General features: G+C 45.7%; 2 protein-coding genes across 6 annotated transcripts; one reads left to right on the plus strand and one right to left on the minus strand.

Annotated features, from left to right (window-relative positions):
* Nucleotides 1-180: 180 nt before the first annotated feature.
* On the minus strand, nucleotides 181-15,363 carry LOC118509144. Of its 5 annotated transcripts, none has more exons than XM_036049354.1 (6): nucleotides 14,636-15,363; nucleotides 7,061-7,575; nucleotides 6,811-6,995; nucleotides 6,268-6,745; nucleotides 4,836-5,339; nucleotides 181-2,109 (listed from the first exon to the last, which is right to left on the minus strand). In XM_036049354.1, exons 1-6 carry the CDS (start codon nucleotides 14,660-14,662, stop codon nucleotides 2,082-2,084), a joined length of 1,737 nt encoding a protein of 578 aa, XP_035905247.1. In that variant the 5' UTR covers nucleotides 14,663-15,363; the 3' UTR covers nucleotides 181-2,081. The 5 variants fall into 5 exon arrangements, with proteins under 5 accessions (XP_035905247.1, XP_035905246.1, XP_035905248.1 ...); XM_036049353.1 differs by having other exon boundaries at nucleotides 4,836-5,342; nucleotides 14,636-15,362; XM_036049355.1 differs by having other exon boundaries at nucleotides 181-2,510; nucleotides 4,836-5,342; nucleotides 14,636-15,362.
* A 1,444-nt stretch (nucleotides 15,364-16,807) lies between these two features.
* Nucleotides 16,808-18,952, plus strand: LOC118509146 (dnaJ homolog shv). Its single transcript, XM_036049358.1, has 3 exons — nucleotides 16,808-17,257; nucleotides 17,345-18,210; nucleotides 18,289-18,952. The coding sequence occupies exons 1-3, from the start codon at nucleotides 17,109-17,111 to the stop codon at nucleotides 18,351-18,353; spliced, it is 1,080 nt and encodes a 359-aa protein (XP_035905251.1). The 5' UTR covers nucleotides 16,808-17,108; the 3' UTR covers nucleotides 18,354-18,952.
* Nucleotides 18,953-19,893: the final 941 nt, after the last annotated feature.

Here is a 19,893-nt window from a genome sequence, read left to right on the forward strand (position 1 = left end):
GACTCAATGATACTCCGTAGGCTGAATAGAGAGTCAGTCCTCACAGTGAGGAAACGGTCCGGATGGGATTTCTGAACCCCACGGTCTTTTGTCGAATGAAGATCTGTGATAAACTATCGATTTCCCTTTTCCAACGTATGTCATCATCTCTTTAACAGCATCTTATTAAAAACAACCGATATTCCGTTTCGCGGGATACCAGCGCCAAGGAGAAACTTCCTTTCGATTTATTTGTACCATGAAGTAGCAGTAGGTATAAAAGACGATAGAAAAAGAGCAATGTGTGATAAAACTCCTCTCTGTCCTGTGTTTTTTTTGTTGGGGGGCCATTAGTTCATTTTTCTGCTTTCGGGCCAGCATTCGAGAAGAATATGGTACGACGGAGTTCCCGTGGACAAGGAAAAATAGAAAATGGACGAGGCTTCAGTGTAAGAAATCGACTGTGTTACGGTGTACGCAGCAGCAAACTACTGCTGTGATGGCCAGCGAGCGAGCATTGAGTTCTCTTCAACATCGCTCTCCTGCAGATCAATTCGGGTTGTATTTTCAGTCGTAAAAGCGGCCTATTAACTACTCCGAGCAGTTTTGTTGGGTAAATCTCGGTCAGAAGATGTACACCGGGCGTATATTTCCAGAAACCAGTAGGTAACTAGTTTCTGTTCATTGTCGAAGCAAGATACGCACGTGTAACGCATTGGTCTAGGATAACGTAAGGATATTGAAGAGGCAAACTAAAAGCTAGAATTCAATGTCATTACTACTAACCTACAAACGAACCATAAACGTGTGCGTGCGAGGGGAAGCATCAATCTATGCGGCTCTATAGTGTAGCACGAGAAGAAATTCGCGATCCGTGTCTTCTGTACATCATCCATGCGCGCGCCACTCAGTTGGAGTGTAACGCTCACCCATAAACCCGTTCCCTGTTCCGTTCATATCTCTGAAAACCATTTTTCTCCACGGGTTCTCAGAGATTCTAATGTCAGTCTTGTTTCTTCTTTCTATCTGTCTGTATCACCTCATTACGAGTGAAATAAGCCTAGCCCTTTTGATGTACATACGACAGCGAATACTTCCGCACTAGGCTTATGCCACTAAATGAAGGGGGAAACACTTACCGCTCAGTTAAGCGCGAATCAAATCCGAGTGAATGAGTTCTCCGTGCCGACAATCCTCTCACTACTCACTAAGTTTTAACTCACTCACTTTGTTCTAACTCACTCTGTACGTTGTAATCCTCTCGTCAGTTTGGGAGAGTGGCTAGTCGACACGGAGAATTGAATCACAAGTGAGCTGAAGCAACTCTTCGTGATGAGTTAAATCATCTAACTCATTACTAAGATTTACGTCATTCACTCATTCTGATTCAATTTGCGCTTCACTGCTAAGGACCCCAACTAAATTACACAAATGTTCTACTATAATAGTGCGTGCGGTGGAACTGAACCGTGGTGAAGCAAGGGATGAATAAGGGCAAAAACGATACTTTTCACTTCTCCGCTTCTTACAGCGTTTCTCGTGTGCAACACTTTTTAAGGGGGCAGGATGACACGATGTTGTGATAGCGCAGTTAGATTATCTTGTCTTGTTTCTTGTTTTGTTTTTTTAATTACATTACATATTTCTTTACAAGTTACATTCGTTCCTTCCCATTTCGTTTAATGGTAATGGTTTTTTTGTTCTGTTAATGTTTTCCTCATTTGACTAGTTAAATTAGCGTGCTTTCTCCCTCCCATTTTTTGCCCTTACTCTCGCTTATCATATGTCTTGTACCCTCGAAAGTAGTAAGATTTGTCTAGCTTTTGTATCTTTTTTTTTGCTTCTTCTCTTTATTCGCTATTACCGAGTGCTTTTTCATATTTTTATCCCTCCTCCTCTCTCTAACTCATCGCTTTTTCCTACATATATCTATGGCGCAAAGAAAGTTCCATTTCATTCCCCTTTCCCGTCACTAGATTCATCACCATCCTATCGTGCTATCCGCCCATCACGTTTCACTAAACCCTTTTTCCCCCCTTAGATGTATATAAATACGCATTTTGCCTTAATATCTCAAATTTCAATTGCATCTAAAACCTTGTTCATAGCCGTGTCGTTCTATTGTAGCAGCTAAAGAGAAAGAGAGAAAGAAAGTAAGACGATGAAAAACGAAAATAAAAAAGCAAACATGGAGAGAAGAAAAAAAAACCAAAAAACGAGAAAAAAGAAAAGAAAAACGCATGAGAAAACCGGGCAAGACTCGTTGCATGTAGTAGCTTTTCTTATGTTTGCTTGGTGGTTGCGCGCCACCACAGTTTGTGACAGGTTTTTGCAGATGGACGTTAGATTAGAGAGAGAGAGAGAGAGCATTATATGGTTTAATCATATTATTTGAGGTGTGATGAAGAGATGAACAGAGAAGAGCGGTCGAAGGTGGTGGTTTTGGTGGTGGTGGTAGTACTAGTAGTAGTAGTAGTAGTAGTGGGACGAGCAGAGGAGCAAAACCTAGCTGGTGTGGCGGCTAAAGGGAACTAAAGAGAGAAGGGATCGACAGATAATAGAATACACATAGGGGAGAGAGAGAGAGAGAAGAGTATGGTAATAGATCATGTAGTATAAACAACGTAGTGTTGTCAATCTTTTCCTAAGTACACGGTCAGCATCTAAACACACATACATACAGACAGAACCAACACATCATTTTACACACAGCACATTGACAGAGCTAGGCGGCTAGGGCAGCATTGTTGTGGTAGGAACAACTATAAACTATATTGTGGATCTAAAACATCGAACACAAAAGGAAAACACTAAAAAAACTTCAGTTACGCGCAAGTAGACTAACTAAAGGGTAGTATCGGTAGTAGTAATAGTAGGACCTACACATACGGGAGGCAATACGGATTACGGGAGGAATGTCTAATGAGAAGTGATGATATAGCAAAAAATGCACGGATTAATAGTTGAGGCGCCGGTAAGCCATGCGTGTGTGAGTGTTGTGTGTACTCTAAGACCTATCCGTATCTCTAAGTACCTAGCGATACATTAGTAGAACTAATGCACTAAGTGTACTACTAACATTAGCCATGTGAAGCTTCGAGCAGTATCATCGATAATGCTGGTTGTCTATAATCGTTTTGTACGAAAAAGAGCATTATTTTTACACCGAAATGTCTCTCCACTAGACTACACTAACTCTCCGCTTACTTATGCTTACTTATGCTGTGTGTGAGCGCGTGTGTACCGATGTGGTGGATGATATGGTTGAACGAGATCTGTCTACAGTAAAAGAATCATTTGCTCTATAGGTGAAACAACATGGACCGTTTATTACTTACTGAGTTCTTGTTTCATTTTTTTTTTGTTGGGGAGGTTTTTCATGATATATTAGTACGGCTCGGGGTTAGTAGCAAAGATTTCATTAGATTTTTTCGTAGCTTCTCGTAGAGCTTGAAGGTGTTGTTAGGATAAAAAATTGTTGGTTTGTACTCGTGATAATTCCTCTAGCGCGCACAATCCTGCTGGTGTACTAAGGAGGGGTTCATCTTATCCTACTCTGCTATTCTGGCGGGTATAGTAAATGTGTGTGTGTGTTTTTGTTGTTGTTGTGTTAAATACTAACTCCTAACAAACTATGCCTCTTACCTCATTAAAATACTGAAGTTTTTTTTTTCTTAACAACGGGTGCACTATTCTCTAACCGATCTCCCCCCACCCCGGTCGGTTGCCCTAGATCGTAAGCGAATTGACTAGAATTAATTGTTTGTTAAGATTAAAGTAGGAAGTTGTTCGGGAAATGTTTCTGGTACTCATGAGACTTAATGTCTAATGTTTCTCACTCTTGTATGTACAGGCAATAATGGGTCTGTATGCTTCGGTCCTGCACCGGTCCGCACAACCGGCTGAAACCACCACTTTTCCTCGTAATGCTAGATTGGTCTTCGATACGGGTGTGTGTAGTGTAGGGATGGGCGCTCCGGGTCGGAATCACGATTCCGCGCTCCGGATTCCCGTTCTGCTGCAAATGTATGTCTTGCATACTGTTCTGCGTTATCTCCTCTCTTTTTTTTCTTTGCCAGATGGTAGAATTTTGGAGGCGATTCAACCCCCCCCCCACTCCTCTCCGAGGAAAAAAAACAGGAGCGCGGAATCATGATCCGGACTCGACTCCGGCGGCGGAGCGCTCCGGGCAGATCCGATCCGGCAAATGGTCGGATCTACCCATCCCTAGTGTAGTGTGTAATAGTGGGGATAGGTTGGTCGGGTTTGTCTGCTGCCCGTGTCTCTTCCCTCAAGCCTGGGAGGCATCATTTCGGACTGAAGACCAGTATGGTAATCACCGCAATTCTGCCTAAAACTAGTTTTAATTCCTTGTTTTGTGGTTTGTTAATCTCTTTTTAGCGCTCTCTCACTTACAAACACTTCTCCGGATTAAAGTGTCGGGAAGTTTACGGAAACCAAAGTGGAGTTCCACTGGTACAATGAAAAAGTAGAAGTAAGAAGTAGGCACGAATGGGAGCGATAAACAATCCTAGGTGGAAAAGCTATAACTTATCAACAACAAGTAAAACAAAACATCCACAATCCACGGAGCGAGAGAGAGAGAGAGAGAGAGCATACATTCGAAGAAGAAAACACTCGCACACACGCATAAGAATCAAGGAAAAAAAAAAGAAAACAGAACACAAATCGTGTGTGTGTGTGTGTGTGTGTTTGTGTGGTTGTACATTGACCAAAGAGAGGCAGAGAATGGAAAAAAAGAAGAACAGGAACACAACACAGTAAACAAACACACCAGCTAGTAGTAATCGTACACATCCTTGCGCAACAGCTGCATATAGATGTCTCTACCGTACCTTTCCAGCAGCCTGCGCTTCAGTTCCGGTGGATACGTCACGTAGATGTAATGTTCGCTCTGTCCCAGCTCACCAAAGTCGCCGCTACCGGCTGCTACGGCGGACCCGCCACCGGCCGTCGCCATTGTGCCCGCGGCGGACGACGACCCACCATCCGGACCACCCGGTCCAAGCATACGAGCGGCAGCAGCACCGCCTGCGGAACCTGCCGCATAGCCGTAACCGTCGTCCGCCGTTGTGTAGAGCATACCCGATCCACCACCGGCACCGGTTCCGGGTGATGCGTGTATCTGTGGCGTGTGCTGTATATCGTTGCCGCTGCTCGTCCCCGTGCCGAGATTGTTCAGGCTGGCGGCTGAATGTCCACCGTCCTGCAACCGGTAGATGCCCGAGCCCGATCCTGGCTGCAGATAGTGCCGTCCGTGATGGAGATGATGGACACCGGCGCCTCCGTGTGCAGTGGCGTTCGCCAGTTGGCTGCTTGCTGACGGGCTGAAATCTTCGCTGCTGCGCTCGCCATTTCGTTCGAGGAGTAGTAAGTAGAGGGGGAAGGTTCGGTATCCAGTTTCATCCCGAGGGAAAGCAGGAGGAGGAGGAAGGAAGAGGAGTACGAGGACGGAGGAGAGTACATAGAAAAAAACAGAATAGGGCACATACACACGTAGAAGAAAAAGGGATATAAGATAAATGGGTAAACAGAGATGAGAGCAGAAAATGGGCAAAAGGAGATAAAAATTGGAGGAAAGAACAACAGTGTATAAACAGGAGCAGGAAGAGTAGTAGTACAGCGATTGAGATTGGTGCAGTACAGAGTTGACACATGCTCTCAATGATCGAGAAATGAATGTGTGTGTGTGTGTGTGTGGAGTGAAGCAACAGAAGAAAAGATAAGTGAAAATGATAATGAAATGGTAAGCAGCGGCAGGAAGTGATAGCGTAACGTGTAACCATTCACAAACTGAATTAATGATAACAAGCAGGTGTGAATAGAGACCGGAGGGGATCGTACGCTACATTCTACTGCGGTGAGTCTAAGGTATGCACTAAACAAAATGGACTAATATTACAGATATTTAGTCGATAGTCGTTGCGACTCTGTGTCCAGGTGATCACTCCATGTATCAACCTTACAGAGCTAAGACCAAATTTTACTGAGGGGCAATGAACATCGTTGAATACTTCATGGTTAAAACTGAACCAGCCTTTCTAGTATTTTATCCAAAATGACGTAGATTCAAGTAGAAGGTCCTTCCATTGGACAACGGAGACATCTTCAGGCTTTCACCTGCATCAAGAAGGATCTCGCGGAAGGGAATGCAGCCGGGGCGAACTTCTGAGACAACTTCGACCGTAATCAGTCCATTTGTTTAAATGCATCCGTTACTACAGCGCTACGTGATCAGCACATTCAGCCCCACCAAACCATACTCACTCGAACAGTATCCAGATGATGTAGTAACAGAGGCAAACGCCCATCGAAAGCACCATGACGAGCACGAAGACGAGACCCCACGGGAATGGGCGCTGCTCCAGCGGACCATCCTCCCAGTACCGGTCGCAGGTCAGATACCAGCAGATGGCACGGTTCAGCTCCTCCTCCATCGCGCGGAAGTCCTCGAGCGAAAGTTGCACCAGCAGGCCCACGATACAGTCCCGCACCAACACCTCGCAGCGTGTCTTCAGCTGTCCGATCTCGTCCGCATTACAGTTGGCCTTCATGCGCTGCATCTCCGACAGGCGCTGCTGCTTTCGATCCACCGGCGGTAGTGAGGAGTCGACCAGATTCTGCTCACACTGTGACGTTGCGTTGCTGTCGTTCTCCGACTCCTCCTCCTCCTCCTCATCCTCGTCATCCTCATCCTCATCGTCCTCATCGTCGTCGTCGTCGTCTTCTACCGGACTGTCTTTGCCTGGAATGAAGCTAGCGTTAGTATTGTTGAGCGCGTATGTAAGGTCTCTATCTCTCGGAGCAAACCTTCTCTGCCATCTCCGCTTGCTTTCGACCCTTTCCGACTGCCCTTCGTTTTAGTGGCCTCATTCTTATCGCAGTTGTCTGCACCCTTTGCGTGAAGCATTGACGTCACGCCCTGCTGTTGCGGTTGCCGATTCCGAAACACATCGTCCCGGATTGTCTGCAGCATCTTCGGCAGCAACGATTTCCTGTGGCGTTAGGAAAGCAATTAGTTGAAGCACTTGTTGCATTCCCCTCTCAACATCACACTTACCGTTCCGGCACCTTGGCTAGATCGCGCGGTCCGGATGTAGTTAGGGCCGTCCGGTAGGCTGTCGCTTCACTCCACACCTCGATATCGGTCGTGACGGCGTTCGGATCGCTGCCGAACGCGAGCGTTGCATCCTTCGCTATCAACACCTCACAGCGCATCATGTCGCAGTAGTCCGCCAGACAGACGGCATCTTCCGCCGTGTTGATGTTGGTCCGGTGCCGGTTCTCGAAGTGCATGTCGAGGTGCTTCTCCTCGAAGAAGCTTTTGCCACAGAAACCGCACGTCCACTGGCTCGGCCGGTGCTGCTTTTTGGCGCTCTGCTGCGGGCCGAAGATGTCGCGCAGCGGATGAAACGGACATTCGAGCGGTAGCTTCACTTGATATTTTTCTAGTATGGGCAGCCAGCGCGAATGGACGATCTTGCGCACGACGCGCGAACTTTCGCGCGAGCACGATATCTTGAACACACTCGGGCCCGGCCATGGTATGATCGAAAGCAAGCAAATAACTATCACCTGGGGATGGCGAGATGGAGACGGTAGAGGCGAGAAAAAAATGTTTAGTAGCGGACGAGATAGATAGTTGGGTAAGACACTACAGGGATCTCCAGTGCCAGAGTTAGTCCCGTAGAGCATGCTTCTTTCGGTAAAAAAGATCACCAATAGAAAACCAATAGAAATGTTGATGGGCTTGTCTGAATAAAAAATAGACCAAGACAGTGATCAGTCAAATGATCAGAAGGAGTTGGACAACCGCTCGGTTGACCAAATCATATCGACTACGAGTTCTTCTGGACAATGGGATCCCATGAACATTGAGGTCTTGGACGACTCCTTTAAACTACTTTTGAACGCATAAGCCTCTTAGAGGACATGGTCCCTATCGGCTCCCTCCATTAGACCTACCATTAGACTCTGGAGCAACCTTGCAGTGTTATTTGAATATCTCATGGTTAAATTCTCCAAATCTATTTTTCAGATTATGAACTTTGGTCTCAGGTTGACTCGCTTCTACTTGCTTCCTGTTTGACCCGATAATTATTTAGAAGCTCTCATGTATTCATTTGCTATCCGGTGATAGCTTTTCATTCTTATGAGGTTTCTTTCAATTATTCTATAGTTATCTCAATATGTTTACGCTTAACTTCAATTTCTTGATCTACTGTTCTAATTAATCACTTTCCCTTTGAACCCTCTTCTTCTAATACTTTGCAGCTCATTTAGTTACCAATATCTTCACAATTCTAGTAATTTGACGTTTGTGACTTGAGAATCTAAGAAGATTTATAGCATAACTATTATAGCATATACTAAACGAATGAGCTAAGTAACATTGCTAACCATTATGTGTATTATCAAAGGAACGTAAAAAGGTAGATAAAAAACCATAAATCAAATGAACTTTCAATTTATTCCGATTGTAGGACTCCAATTAAACACATCCATCAAATAAGCCTTCCTATCACAATGCTCATAATGTTTCACTTTCACTTTGCCACCACAGTGCATGGACCATTCCCACCAATACGCGAACACATCTCCCTGCCACAACGGTCACAGTCGGTAGGAAGAATCGGCAACGGTTTCCTCGGTGGTGAAACGGCCACCACATAGAAGGTAGTAAGCATCATACTACCCCAAAAGCACAACTGATACAGCATCCGCCAGACCATCAGCACTGGGCCCGGTAGCCGACAGTCACGGTAGGATTGACGATTGCCAGCCGGTGACTGCATAGTCGCACTTTCCGTATGCACTTTAATCACCACCAACTCTTCAGGAAGGCCTCTATAATAATATGGAGCGAGCTTGCGTTTTTTTGCTGCCTTGCAGTAGTAGCAAAGTTGATAAGCAAACTGCACCAGCTGCACCAGCTGGTGTGTCACTGGGTCACACGAGGTTAACTGATCGCGTATACTGCAACTGCTGCTGTACGCATCGACCCCCGTACATCACGACGCACCTTGGACAGTATCAACACGGCGTACGACCGAGTAAACAGGCAACACATTGCAGCATGCCGTACCGTGCCGAACCGTTGCACTTTCCACGACGAACTGCGAACAACTGACCTGAGGTTCGCAAAACGCAAGCAACCATCCGAAGCTGGGCAGGGGGCAAACATTCAGCTCAGTGATTCCGTGCTGCAGCTTATTTCATCAGACCACCCCGGAAGTGAGGCGTGTTCGTTCGTCCGTTGGTAAGCGAGGTCCGTGACCAGGCGGGGGCTGAGCATTTATTTCTCACACAAACAAACAAAAAAAAAAGCACAGGAACTTATTCTGTCACCCTGTGTGCGTGTGCGTGTGTGTGTTGTCGTGTTATTAATCGTGTGGAAGCGCAAGTCTGATGCGTGCGGCTAGTAGCGTTGTCGCTTTCGTGCCGATTCCCCTAGATAAAATAGCGGTGATGTCCAAAAAGTAACGGATGTAAGTTCTTTTTGCCAGCATTAAATCTCCACCCCATTTAATTCTATTTGCCCTCAGAAGGCTTCCAGTGGGATCCTTAACGGTTCCGGAAAACCCTAATGTCTATCATTATGATTGACGCGGTTGGATGAATGATTAAGTGCCAGGGGTACTCATTACTCAAATGGAGACGCCTGGTGGCGTTCATTAAAAATATTCAAAAGGAACAAACACAAAGTTACAAGTCTATAAGTTTCTCAGCATTACAATGGGAAAGATACCGAGGAGGAGAAACTCTTGATAACTTCAAACCACACAACTGATGAGACTTCTTCGTCGTCCAAACGTTAGCCAAATGTGTACCGGATCCTTACTGTTTCCTTTCTGCCGGTCAGCCGGTCCCTGCCTAATGATGGGTGTTTGCTACCAAAGATGTTATCGGTACGCCGGTAGAATCCGGTTGAAGTGTAAAAAATAAGGACCCACAGAGAGAAAGGTAACGACGGCACACGCTACAGAGGATACAAGCTCGAGTGTTATTGCCCCTTGTTTCATTTCCCTTTTTTATGATTTCTTATTCTCAAAAGGGCGACCATACGCCATCTTTTTTGGGTTAAGCTATGTAGTGAGTGGTTCCAAATGCGTTCATTTATTTTCTTTTACACCCATCAGAAGACAGTATGGAGCAATCGTATGATTGTTAAATGTGTGTAGTACGAATGTTCCAACCACCGGTGTAAAACCCTGTAATAGTTCCTTCGTGAGCTCATAATGGAGTCTTGAGCAAAAAAGTCAACCCTCAAGCATCATTAGAAGCAGGGGAACCGGGTTATTAGTAGCAAAATAAATAGCAAACCCCCACAAGACGTAACGTTAGGCCTAATTCTTGGTAATTTCCCTTTAACACCTTCACCTCACTACACCCTGCTGAGTGCCTGTCCCCTTAATGGAAACCTTTGTTAGGAGGACCTAGGGCTAGCGGGTCTCCTCCCTTTTGGTGAGATTTTTGTGTCAAAATTGAAGCTCACACAAAAGCGCGCAACCCACCGAGCACGAAAGCGCAATGCTAATGAGCTAATGAACGATATGCAAACTCAATCATCCGGTCGATTTATTCCGAGAGGGAAGTCCACACACTAGACGGGCGGTTGGTAATGATTTTTTGGAGCGTCAGCGTCCCTCCCGGCGTTTTCGTTGAATTGCTGGACGTGCTCCAGTCCTACCACTCAGGTGTTAGAATTCTCCTCTTCCACGACGAACACGTCGAAATCCGGTCGAGTAACAAATTACCTGGAGCGTGGTAGCTCTTCAACGTCAACTATGTTTACCCCACCAGCTCGGCTTTTGTTATGTAAATTGTTTGTTTAGCAAATAGTGTTGGATTGATGCACTATGTTTGCATTGGCAGAGGGAGTTAGATTAAATATTTGGAGAGGAAATTGCTCACAATATGGCGACCAAGGTAGTAGAGATTTTTTTATTTCTAAAAAGTCCTGTAAAAAATACTACTCCATGATCAACACTGGTGTGAAACAAATCGATCACTAACTAACTAGGTCGTTTGGCTGGCAGCCGCCCGCCAGCAGCTGTGCTTGATGATCCCATGCAACGCCTCACACACACACACCTCATACGCCCAATCATTATCTAGTTCCACCCCTATCCCGGCGTGGAAAACTGGGACGGGAGGGAAAATTGTTCACTCACATTCACCGCGCCTCAGTGTGCTTCAGAATTGCATGTATAATTTATGCAAACATTCAAATTGCTCAGTAAATGCCGCATAAAAACTTCGGTGCGCTCCTGACCTGCCGAAGAACTCTCTTACAACACACGCTTGACGGGTTCCCCTTCGCTTAAGCACCCTGTCGTCCCGGGCGGGGTACACATTCACTCCAGCAGAAGCCCGGAGCTACCATCTTGCGAAATGAATGGACGGAGACGGAGTTCCGAGGTGTGTTTACTGCACTCACTCACTCTATCGTTCCGCATATGCGATAAGGACGATGTTTGTGCATCATGTGATTTTAAACGTGCTGAACGCACGGTTCTGTTCGTTGCATCAAAGTGGCAAAAACCACTAGAGGAGGAGGAGGAGGTAATGCTTGCAAAAAAAAATCGCATTAATAGTAGGAAGTTCCGCACAATTTGTGCCCCATGATGTGATTATAGCGGGTTGGGACGGCACATAAAAAAGCTGCATACAAATGCATTAGCAGAGCAGAGTCGAGTCGTGGTTGTGGTGCTGACATGAAGATTTTTTTTTCGTTGGTCCCTTTTTTATTAAGGACGAAGCTTTTAGAGTTGAAATAATTGAAATATTAGAGCAATTATCGGCTGTTAAGCTGGGAGGATAAGGAAGTTAATAACATACTTATATTCCTTACAATAGTTGTGGACAACAGACAAAAACCTCAAAAATGTGAGTGGAAAGAGCAGGTTAAACTCATTATGGAAAGACTTGGAGATCAAATAACATCAAATAGATGAGGCAAATATAGAAGATATAACCTCTGCAACTCAACACCACTTAGGGCTGCTTACATTAAATAAGGACAAAAAATATAACTGAGAAGAATCTTTGATTGGGGTCACTTGGTAAGATAGGATCTCACAGAGTGAGATAGGAACAGCTCAACTCTGTCTTACTCTAATTGCCGGACTTGCCTATTTCTTTATGCTGGATGCGTCTTTCGCTGTCATTCTCATGACGTAACCAGGCCTCCTTCAAGGCTCCAGTGTTCATAAGCGTGGTAGAAGAATCTTCCTCACGAACGCGTCTCGTGGCGCTTTTGTTAATGTTGGACGTGGTCCATATTTTGTAGGAGTACACTAAGGGACGTTCCATAAAACTCGACAATGCTCGACCAATGCTCAAGAGAGCTACTCAAAACAGATGACCTATCTCCCAATGTACTTTGTCCTGCTAAGTATTCCTTTCCTTCTATTGATTTTCTTCAAATGCACAACAATGTCTCTACAAAGTGGCAAGAAAACCGATAAACTTCCCCCTTTACGCTTTCCAGCCAGAGCACACACACACACACAAACACACATCAACAATATATTATTTAAGTTGGACATCTGACCTAAAAAATCGAGTACCGCCCGCCGAAACGCGCGCTTTCACTTCACGGACGGCTAAGTGCGAGGATCGCTCGCTTTAGAGAAAAAGGTGTTAGCAAACTTGAACGGCGCAACCGGAAGGAACCGGAACCGTGGCACCGACAATAGCCAAAATATTCTCGCCGCGTGACTTCCCCCGCGGCGGAAATCAAACACTGCGAATTTCCTGTCCGCGTGCGATCTCTACTAGCAGCCGGTGGCGTGTGTGTACTCCATAATAGCATGGGCAAGAAAATATCAAATTCTAGTGAACGGCGGCTTGTATTGGAGGTCGGTGGGGTTTTTGTTCTCGTGTCCGTTTTGTGCCGCGTATCTCCGAGCTGGTGGCGGCGGCCGGTGGACGATGACAAGAAATCGATTTTGCTGTGGTTCCAGAAGGGCCCACCTTATGTACATCGGTGCGACGATTGCGTTTTTTTTTTAGCCGGTTGGTCTGGTCCGTCCATCGACGGACAGAGCGGTATCTGGCGTAGTTCTATTTCTATAAACAAAGTACCACATTTAAAGTTCCGAGCGGTGGCGTTAATTTCTGGCCGACGCTCCTTGCCTTCTTCGGGGCCATTATTTTATAGCAACCACGTGCGTGTGTGGCTGCTGATCCGGAGCGGGACAAGCTAAAAATAATTCATTTCAAATCAAAACTCCACGCGCTCGCGTGGATATCGCTCAGGAGGACGCACAGGATATTGGTCCTGCGCTGGTGACGAACGAATTGTGTTCGTGGAGTTGTCACGAAGCAGGAGGGAGGTCTATATACAAAATTTACGACCCTTCGAGCGCCATCGATCCATTCCCAATTCCGCGGCCGCCGGATGCGTGTATGCCCTTGTACGGGCGAGAACGCCTCCACCGGGAACACTGTTGTAGGCATCGCGCTTTCAATTCTTCGCGAGCTTATTAGCCTCAATCCACTATTAAATCTTCCAGTTCCGTCTGGAACTCTCCAGGCACAACAACAACAAAAAAGGGCGTCCTAATCTCCTTTTTCCCTCCTCCCTGATTTGCGTACGGGGGGGGGGGGGGGGGGGGGTCCTCGGGGACGCGCAAGGACTCGCGGGGATTGTAGCGTGTAGGCTCGTCCGGTCGTCCGGACTTCATTTCATATTTTGACCGGTGATGTATTTCCGGTGCCAAGAGAGTGTGTGAGAGAGAGAGAGGGAAGCTTAGTGACAAAATATTTGGCCACCATCCATTTAATGACGAGCCAAGGGGATGTGTTTTTGGAACGCTAGAAAGCTGAGAATGACAGGAAGCAAGGTTTTATGTCCTTTTTTGTCCCCGGTCATCTCGGCCATCGCACTAAATCTCTCTCCCTACATTTTATAACTTTTTATGCACTTTGGCAGCAACATTTGGAAGCTGTTCTAGTGTGTGGCCGGCCTTGCCACGCTTCTCACCCGAAGTAAGCGTTGACTTTTGCTGCTCCTGCTGCTTGGATCAACAATCGGAAAAGTTTTTGGCAGTTACTACGGCAGCGGCGGCTTACTATCCAAACCCCACCACCACACGGGGTGGTTTTACTACACGGGCCGGACCTGCTCTGAGTTCGATATCTATTCAACAGTTTATTACGCGTTAGCCTTACATCGTGCTGGCGATGGTGGCCGCTACCTGTTAAAATTTGGCAGCCAAAGTAATAACAACCAACAGAAAAAAAACTTCGGTGGATATAGGAAGTTTTCCGGTTGAAGTGTATTTCTGATGCCAAAAAACAAAAGATAGAAAACAAACCCTTTGGAAACTACAGGTCCTTCCTTTTACTTTCTCTTTCTTTTGAACTCCCTTTCTCTCTTACTCTCTTACCCACGCAACCCCTTTGCTTTGGAGGGGTAAAAAGGTAAAGTTAATAAGGCCGAGTGCAATATATTGTGGAGCTATCCTTCTCCGTCGCACGTGCGCAAGGGTTTGGGCAAATACATAATGGCGGATCCGGTGGAGGTGCAGGGTGATTATTGATATAGAATTCAATGAATCGGAACACGTCTAACTAGAGGTGTTTGTGTGTGCGTGTGTGTGTGACTGTGTGCATTCCGTTGCCTTACCTCGATGTTAATCGATTTAGTCCACATTCATAATCCTGTCTCATAAATGATTGGGGACGAAAGATGTGCGAAGTGTGTCGCTGCAGGCTAGGGTTAGGATGCTTTCCCTGCTCAGATCTCTGCCTCGGGCGCCCTCGACGGGTGGTGATGGAAAAGATTTATTCTAAATTCCGCAAAGGCGAAAAATCACCGACTACATAATCGGGAACTTCACACACGGGTTGCTCTTGGTTTCTTCTTAGCACTTTTTGTCACACTTCCACTCAATGGGAACTCTCTCTATCATTGATTGATCACTTGCGAACACATTTTGACTAACTCACTCGTGGCACACGGCTTAGGGTTAGAATCTTCTATTCTTGCAACAAACTTCAAAACCACCTCCGTATTCACTAATCACACTGTCAAAGGCATTGCGGTCACTAGCTCCAAAATCAGCCACGAGCTGTGCGGGTGAGTAAATTACTGTACCGGAGCAGAGAGTACAGGATATGCGGCAGGGCCAAAATCTGTAGCACAGTGCCGCTGCAGTATTCTTCCAAGCTTCCACCACCACTACCACCACCACAGTTAGCACAGTGTTGCAGCAGCAACAGCAGTAGTTAGTATCGAGCAGCAGCAGCAGCAGCAGCAGGTCGATTATAATGATGTACGATGGTGCAAATGGGGCTTAATGAATGGTGTATGGTTACAGCGCAAACTTACCATCGATGCCACTGACAGGAGTGTGTCCTTGCGCAGAACGGACCACGGCAGAAGAAGAAAGCGGCACTGCTTTTGACGTTCCGGGGGTTTGCTGCGCGCTGGGCGTTGGTAAATTACGACACGGAGCAAAGTTGCTGTATCGTGGATTGCTAGATTGCTGTTATTTCTAACTGGAGATAAATTTAAATTTTATTGTAGAGTTTTTTTTCGGAAAGAAAATATCCTTGGAGAGTTTCTTTTTCCACGAATATCTATTCAATCAATTTTACTCATATCGTTTTAAGATACTACACAAAAGGTTTAATCTGGCGTTGTCGTTAACATTTCCCAAGTTTTAATACTATATCCAACAAATTTTGGATGTTAAGTTTTGCGATACCCAAACTCTTTGAGACTGTGAGAAGGGGTGTAAGGAAGATGTCTAACCTATTCACACAACCTCATGGTAAGCTCCATGACGATCCTGAAGATCTGATGCCTTTTTTGATCCCAGATCGTCCGGAGTGACGGGTATCTAAGGGATCTGGCAGGTTTTTCACAAGTTTTGACTGTTTCAGATAGACAGAATTATCGAAATGAACCTCAAAAACTTCACCAACTTTAGTACAAGTCAATCTAGACGTTAAAAAGACACTTTTTGGTATTGAAACGTAGCTTGCATCCGTATCGTGGTAGACCTGTTAATCTGCCAGATAATTACAAAGATATGGGCTTTGCCCGGGCAAACAAGGTCCTTATAAAAATCCCCGGACTCTTTTTGGGGACTACGTCCTTGAGAAGTCTAGTCCAGCCTTTGCTGGCTTCCTAGACTTGACGGACTCATCAGTACTGCGTGCTAGAAGACAATCCAGATTGTTATGAACAGAAAAAAAGCATGTTGAGCGACATCGCTGCTCTGAGTCGTCTCTACGAGCCATAACTTTCAGACGCTAGCTGTCAAGATATGCAGGGCGCAGCCATCGCGATCCTGTAGCAAGGAGCGAAGGAGGACTTCACAACTGGCGTGCGTGCGTGTGCGTTAAGGGCTCAGTGCGTTTTAGTTTTAATATAATATGTGTTTTATATTTGTCCGACCGTGACTTTTGTTTTATATTTGTGTTCATCGGAAAGAACATAAAACAGATTATATCTGTTAACAATCTCTCCAGGTTAGCAGCTGACGCACTTTTCAACTAGATCACCGTACCGCTCCAATATTCGTGATACCTAATTTTTAAATAAAGTTCGTCCGGGAAAACCTTCCACGGGTTCTAGAAAAACTGTATTTTTTTGTGTTAATATTATATTTACGAAACCTTACAGTTTTAAGGTATATAAAGCCAATCAAACTTATTATAAATCCCCTTTAAAATTTATTTTATTAAAATTTTGTAAAAATCCAATTCAAAATCAGTTTAATTTCGAAACTGCCTCGTGGTCGATTTCGAACGTCCCTCCCTTTCCAATCTCTCCTCTCTCACTCACTCCACCTATCAAACACCCGGCACGAAGTTTGACGTTTCGGCCGAAGCTTGACAGAACACCGACCAATCAGCAAGCACCAGCAAATGCTAAACACAAGACGAGACAAGACAAAAAAAAAACACCACGCCGCCACTACTAGACCGAATCACTGTGATAAAAGTGGGCAAGTGTTTTAGTTCAGTTTCCAGATGAAATTTTGAGTAAAACTCGCTACGAAAAGCCAACACGGGCGGCGTACTGGTGCATAGAGAGCTTGGGACGATAAAAAACTCCTACTGTGTTAAGCGTACACAACGAACAGAGCATGAAGCCGTTCGATTTCTGCTACACCCTGCTGGTCGGTGCTGCCGTACTGCTGCTCGTTGCTGACGATGCACTTGCCGGGAGGGATTTCTACAAAATTCTAGGCATCCGAAAAACGGCTAGCAAAAATGAAATTAAAAAAGCTTACCGGTAAGTGGTCTTTGCCTGTCTCGCGTGAATGGTTCAGGATGTACCGTACAAACGCATCACATAACCGATGACGTGGTTTGCTTACAGAACACTAGCGAAAGAGCTGCACCCGGACAAAAACAAAGACGATCCGGATGCGTCGCAAAAGTTCCAGGATTTGGGTGCCGCCTACGAGGTGCTGTCCGACGACGATAAGCGAAAGCTGTACGATCGGTGCGGCGAGGAGTGCGTCAAGAAGGAGGGCATGATGGACAACACGGATCCGTTCGCGCAGTTCTTCGGCGACTTTGGGTTCGGGTTCGGTGGTCAGGAACAGCGGGAAACGCCCCGCGGCGCTAACATTGTGATGGATCTGCACGTTACGCTGGAGGAGCTGTACAGCGGGAACTTTGTGGAAATTACCCGCAACAAACCGGTCATGAAGCCGGCGTCCGGTACGCGCAAGTGTAACTGCCGGCAGGAGATGGTAACGCGCAACCTTGGCCCGGGCCGGTTCCAGATGATGCAGCAGACGGTGTGTGACGAGTGTCCGAACGTGAAGCTAGTGAACGAGGAGCGCACGATCGAGATCGAGATCGAGCCGGGCATGGAGGATGGCCAGGAGACACGGTTCTCCGGCGAAGGTGAACCGCACATGGACGGTGATCCGGGCGATTTGATTCTGAAGATTAAAACCGTCCCGCACGCGCGCTTCGAACGACGGGGCGATGATCTGTACACGAACATCACGATCAGTTTGCAGGATGCGCTGGTTGGCTTTACGCTCGATATTGTGCACCTGGACGGGCATAAGGTGACGGTAACGCGGGAAAAGGTTACGTGGCCCGGAGCGAGAATACGGAAGAACGGGGAAGGCATGCCAAACTACGAAAACAACAACCTGCACGGTACGCTGTACATTACGTTCGATGTCGAGTTCCCGAAATCGCAGCTAACTGACACGGAAAAAGAAGGTAAGGGCGGGGGCGTTCAATTTGAGCGAAACGAAATATGCTAACATCTTTTTTGCTCCCTTTCAATTCCTTTTGCAGACATTAAGAACCTGCTTAATCAACCGTCGAACAACCGAGTGTACAATGGGCTAAGATACTCATAAACATGTGTCAATTGCGCACATGCTCTCACAGTGGGATTTGGGGATCGTTTGCGCATGGAAAAGTAGTTCATTTGATGCCGATTTTTCCACGCGTCCACCCTCCAAAAAACCATTACCGAAATAGGCTGATAACAAATTTAGAGTGTTTGTGCATCTAGAACAAAGGCTACTATGCTACTACAACGAGACTACATAGATGGCGTCACAAGTTCCCCACGCCCCGAAGAACGCTGCCCTAATTAATTAGCTTTTTCCCGGTTCTTTTTGCTGTGTGTTTGCTGCCCCACTCGGACGATATCGTTTGGACCGTTTTTGTGTCCCACGAAAGCAAAAGAGGCAGAAAGAGGGAGGGTGTATTTATTATCTATTGCGTTTGCCCGGCAACCAAACAAAAAAAAAAAAAGAATGGGGGAAAGAATCAGACAATTGGTACTATTTTTCGGTTCCGGTTTCCGGTTTTTTTTTCTTCTGTTCCTGTTCTTGTGTTTCGTAAGACGATGATTGTGTGTACATAATGATTTGTGTCAATAAATAATACCGACAAAAGTTTTGTGTGGCGCATTTTTATATGGGGAATAAAAGCAAATTTACTATGTGAACCTTCACGTGGAATTTATGTTCACAGGATGTCGCAGGATAGGTATAGAAAATACAGAGATTCGTAGCTTGAATAGTGAGATCATTACATAGCTCATGGAACTCTCTCGATCATCCTGCTCAGCATCTTCCTCTGGAACACGGCTTGCAGGCCTTCGCCCATGTCTCGAAGCCGCAGAGTCCATGTCTTATAGGCCTTTGAGAGTATAAATGTGAAGAAGAGTCCTTCTAGTACACATAAGAACTCTAAACCGAAAATTTCCATGCCATTAGGACATTCCAGGATCTGGAATGGCTTTAAGCAGATAGTCCCACAAATTTCTAGACATAGGAGGTACGGATAGCACTCTGTATCGCTGTTGGCTAGTCATCCTTCATGATCTAGACCCTATGATGGTACCAAAGGACTCTCAAAGACTTCCATACATCTTCACCTGACATGTGATACTCATCGTGGCGATTCTATCCAACATGGTAGGCTTGACTGGGACTTCAAAAGAGCTCATTTCTCTTGTTGTTCTTTTCGGATTTCGTTTATAATATCGACCCGTTCTATCATCTAATATAATAACTCACCAACATATTAAGTCCATCTACGAGAGGGAGTATGTCTCGTAAAAGACCAAATTCCCATACCTATTACATCAGATCGCCTTCGATCCGTAAAGAGTGAAGAATATGTGAGTCAATCTCAAATTTGAAGATTCTTTACGGTTATAGAGTTTTACAACAGAGGACGCTATATTACGTATGGCGCGAACGCGATCTGCCGACGAACCACCAGCGTGCGCTAGGAGGAATGAATGACCAACGATTCTCTCGTCACGATCCCGACGAAGAAAACGTGAGCCCCCGACGAAGTAAAGTTGGTGATAAAGTTCACAAAAATTTTACTCGCAAAAAGTCGTGTCCGAGTCATAAACCAGAGATAATTGAAAAAAAA

This window comes from Anopheles stephensi, chromosome 3 (genome assembly GCF_013141755.1).
Source record: "Anopheles stephensi strain Indian chromosome 3, UCI_ANSTEP_V1.0, whole genome shotgun sequence".
In the NCBI taxonomy this organism is placed as follows: Eukaryota; Metazoa; Arthropoda; class Insecta; order Diptera; family Culicidae; genus Anopheles; species Anopheles stephensi.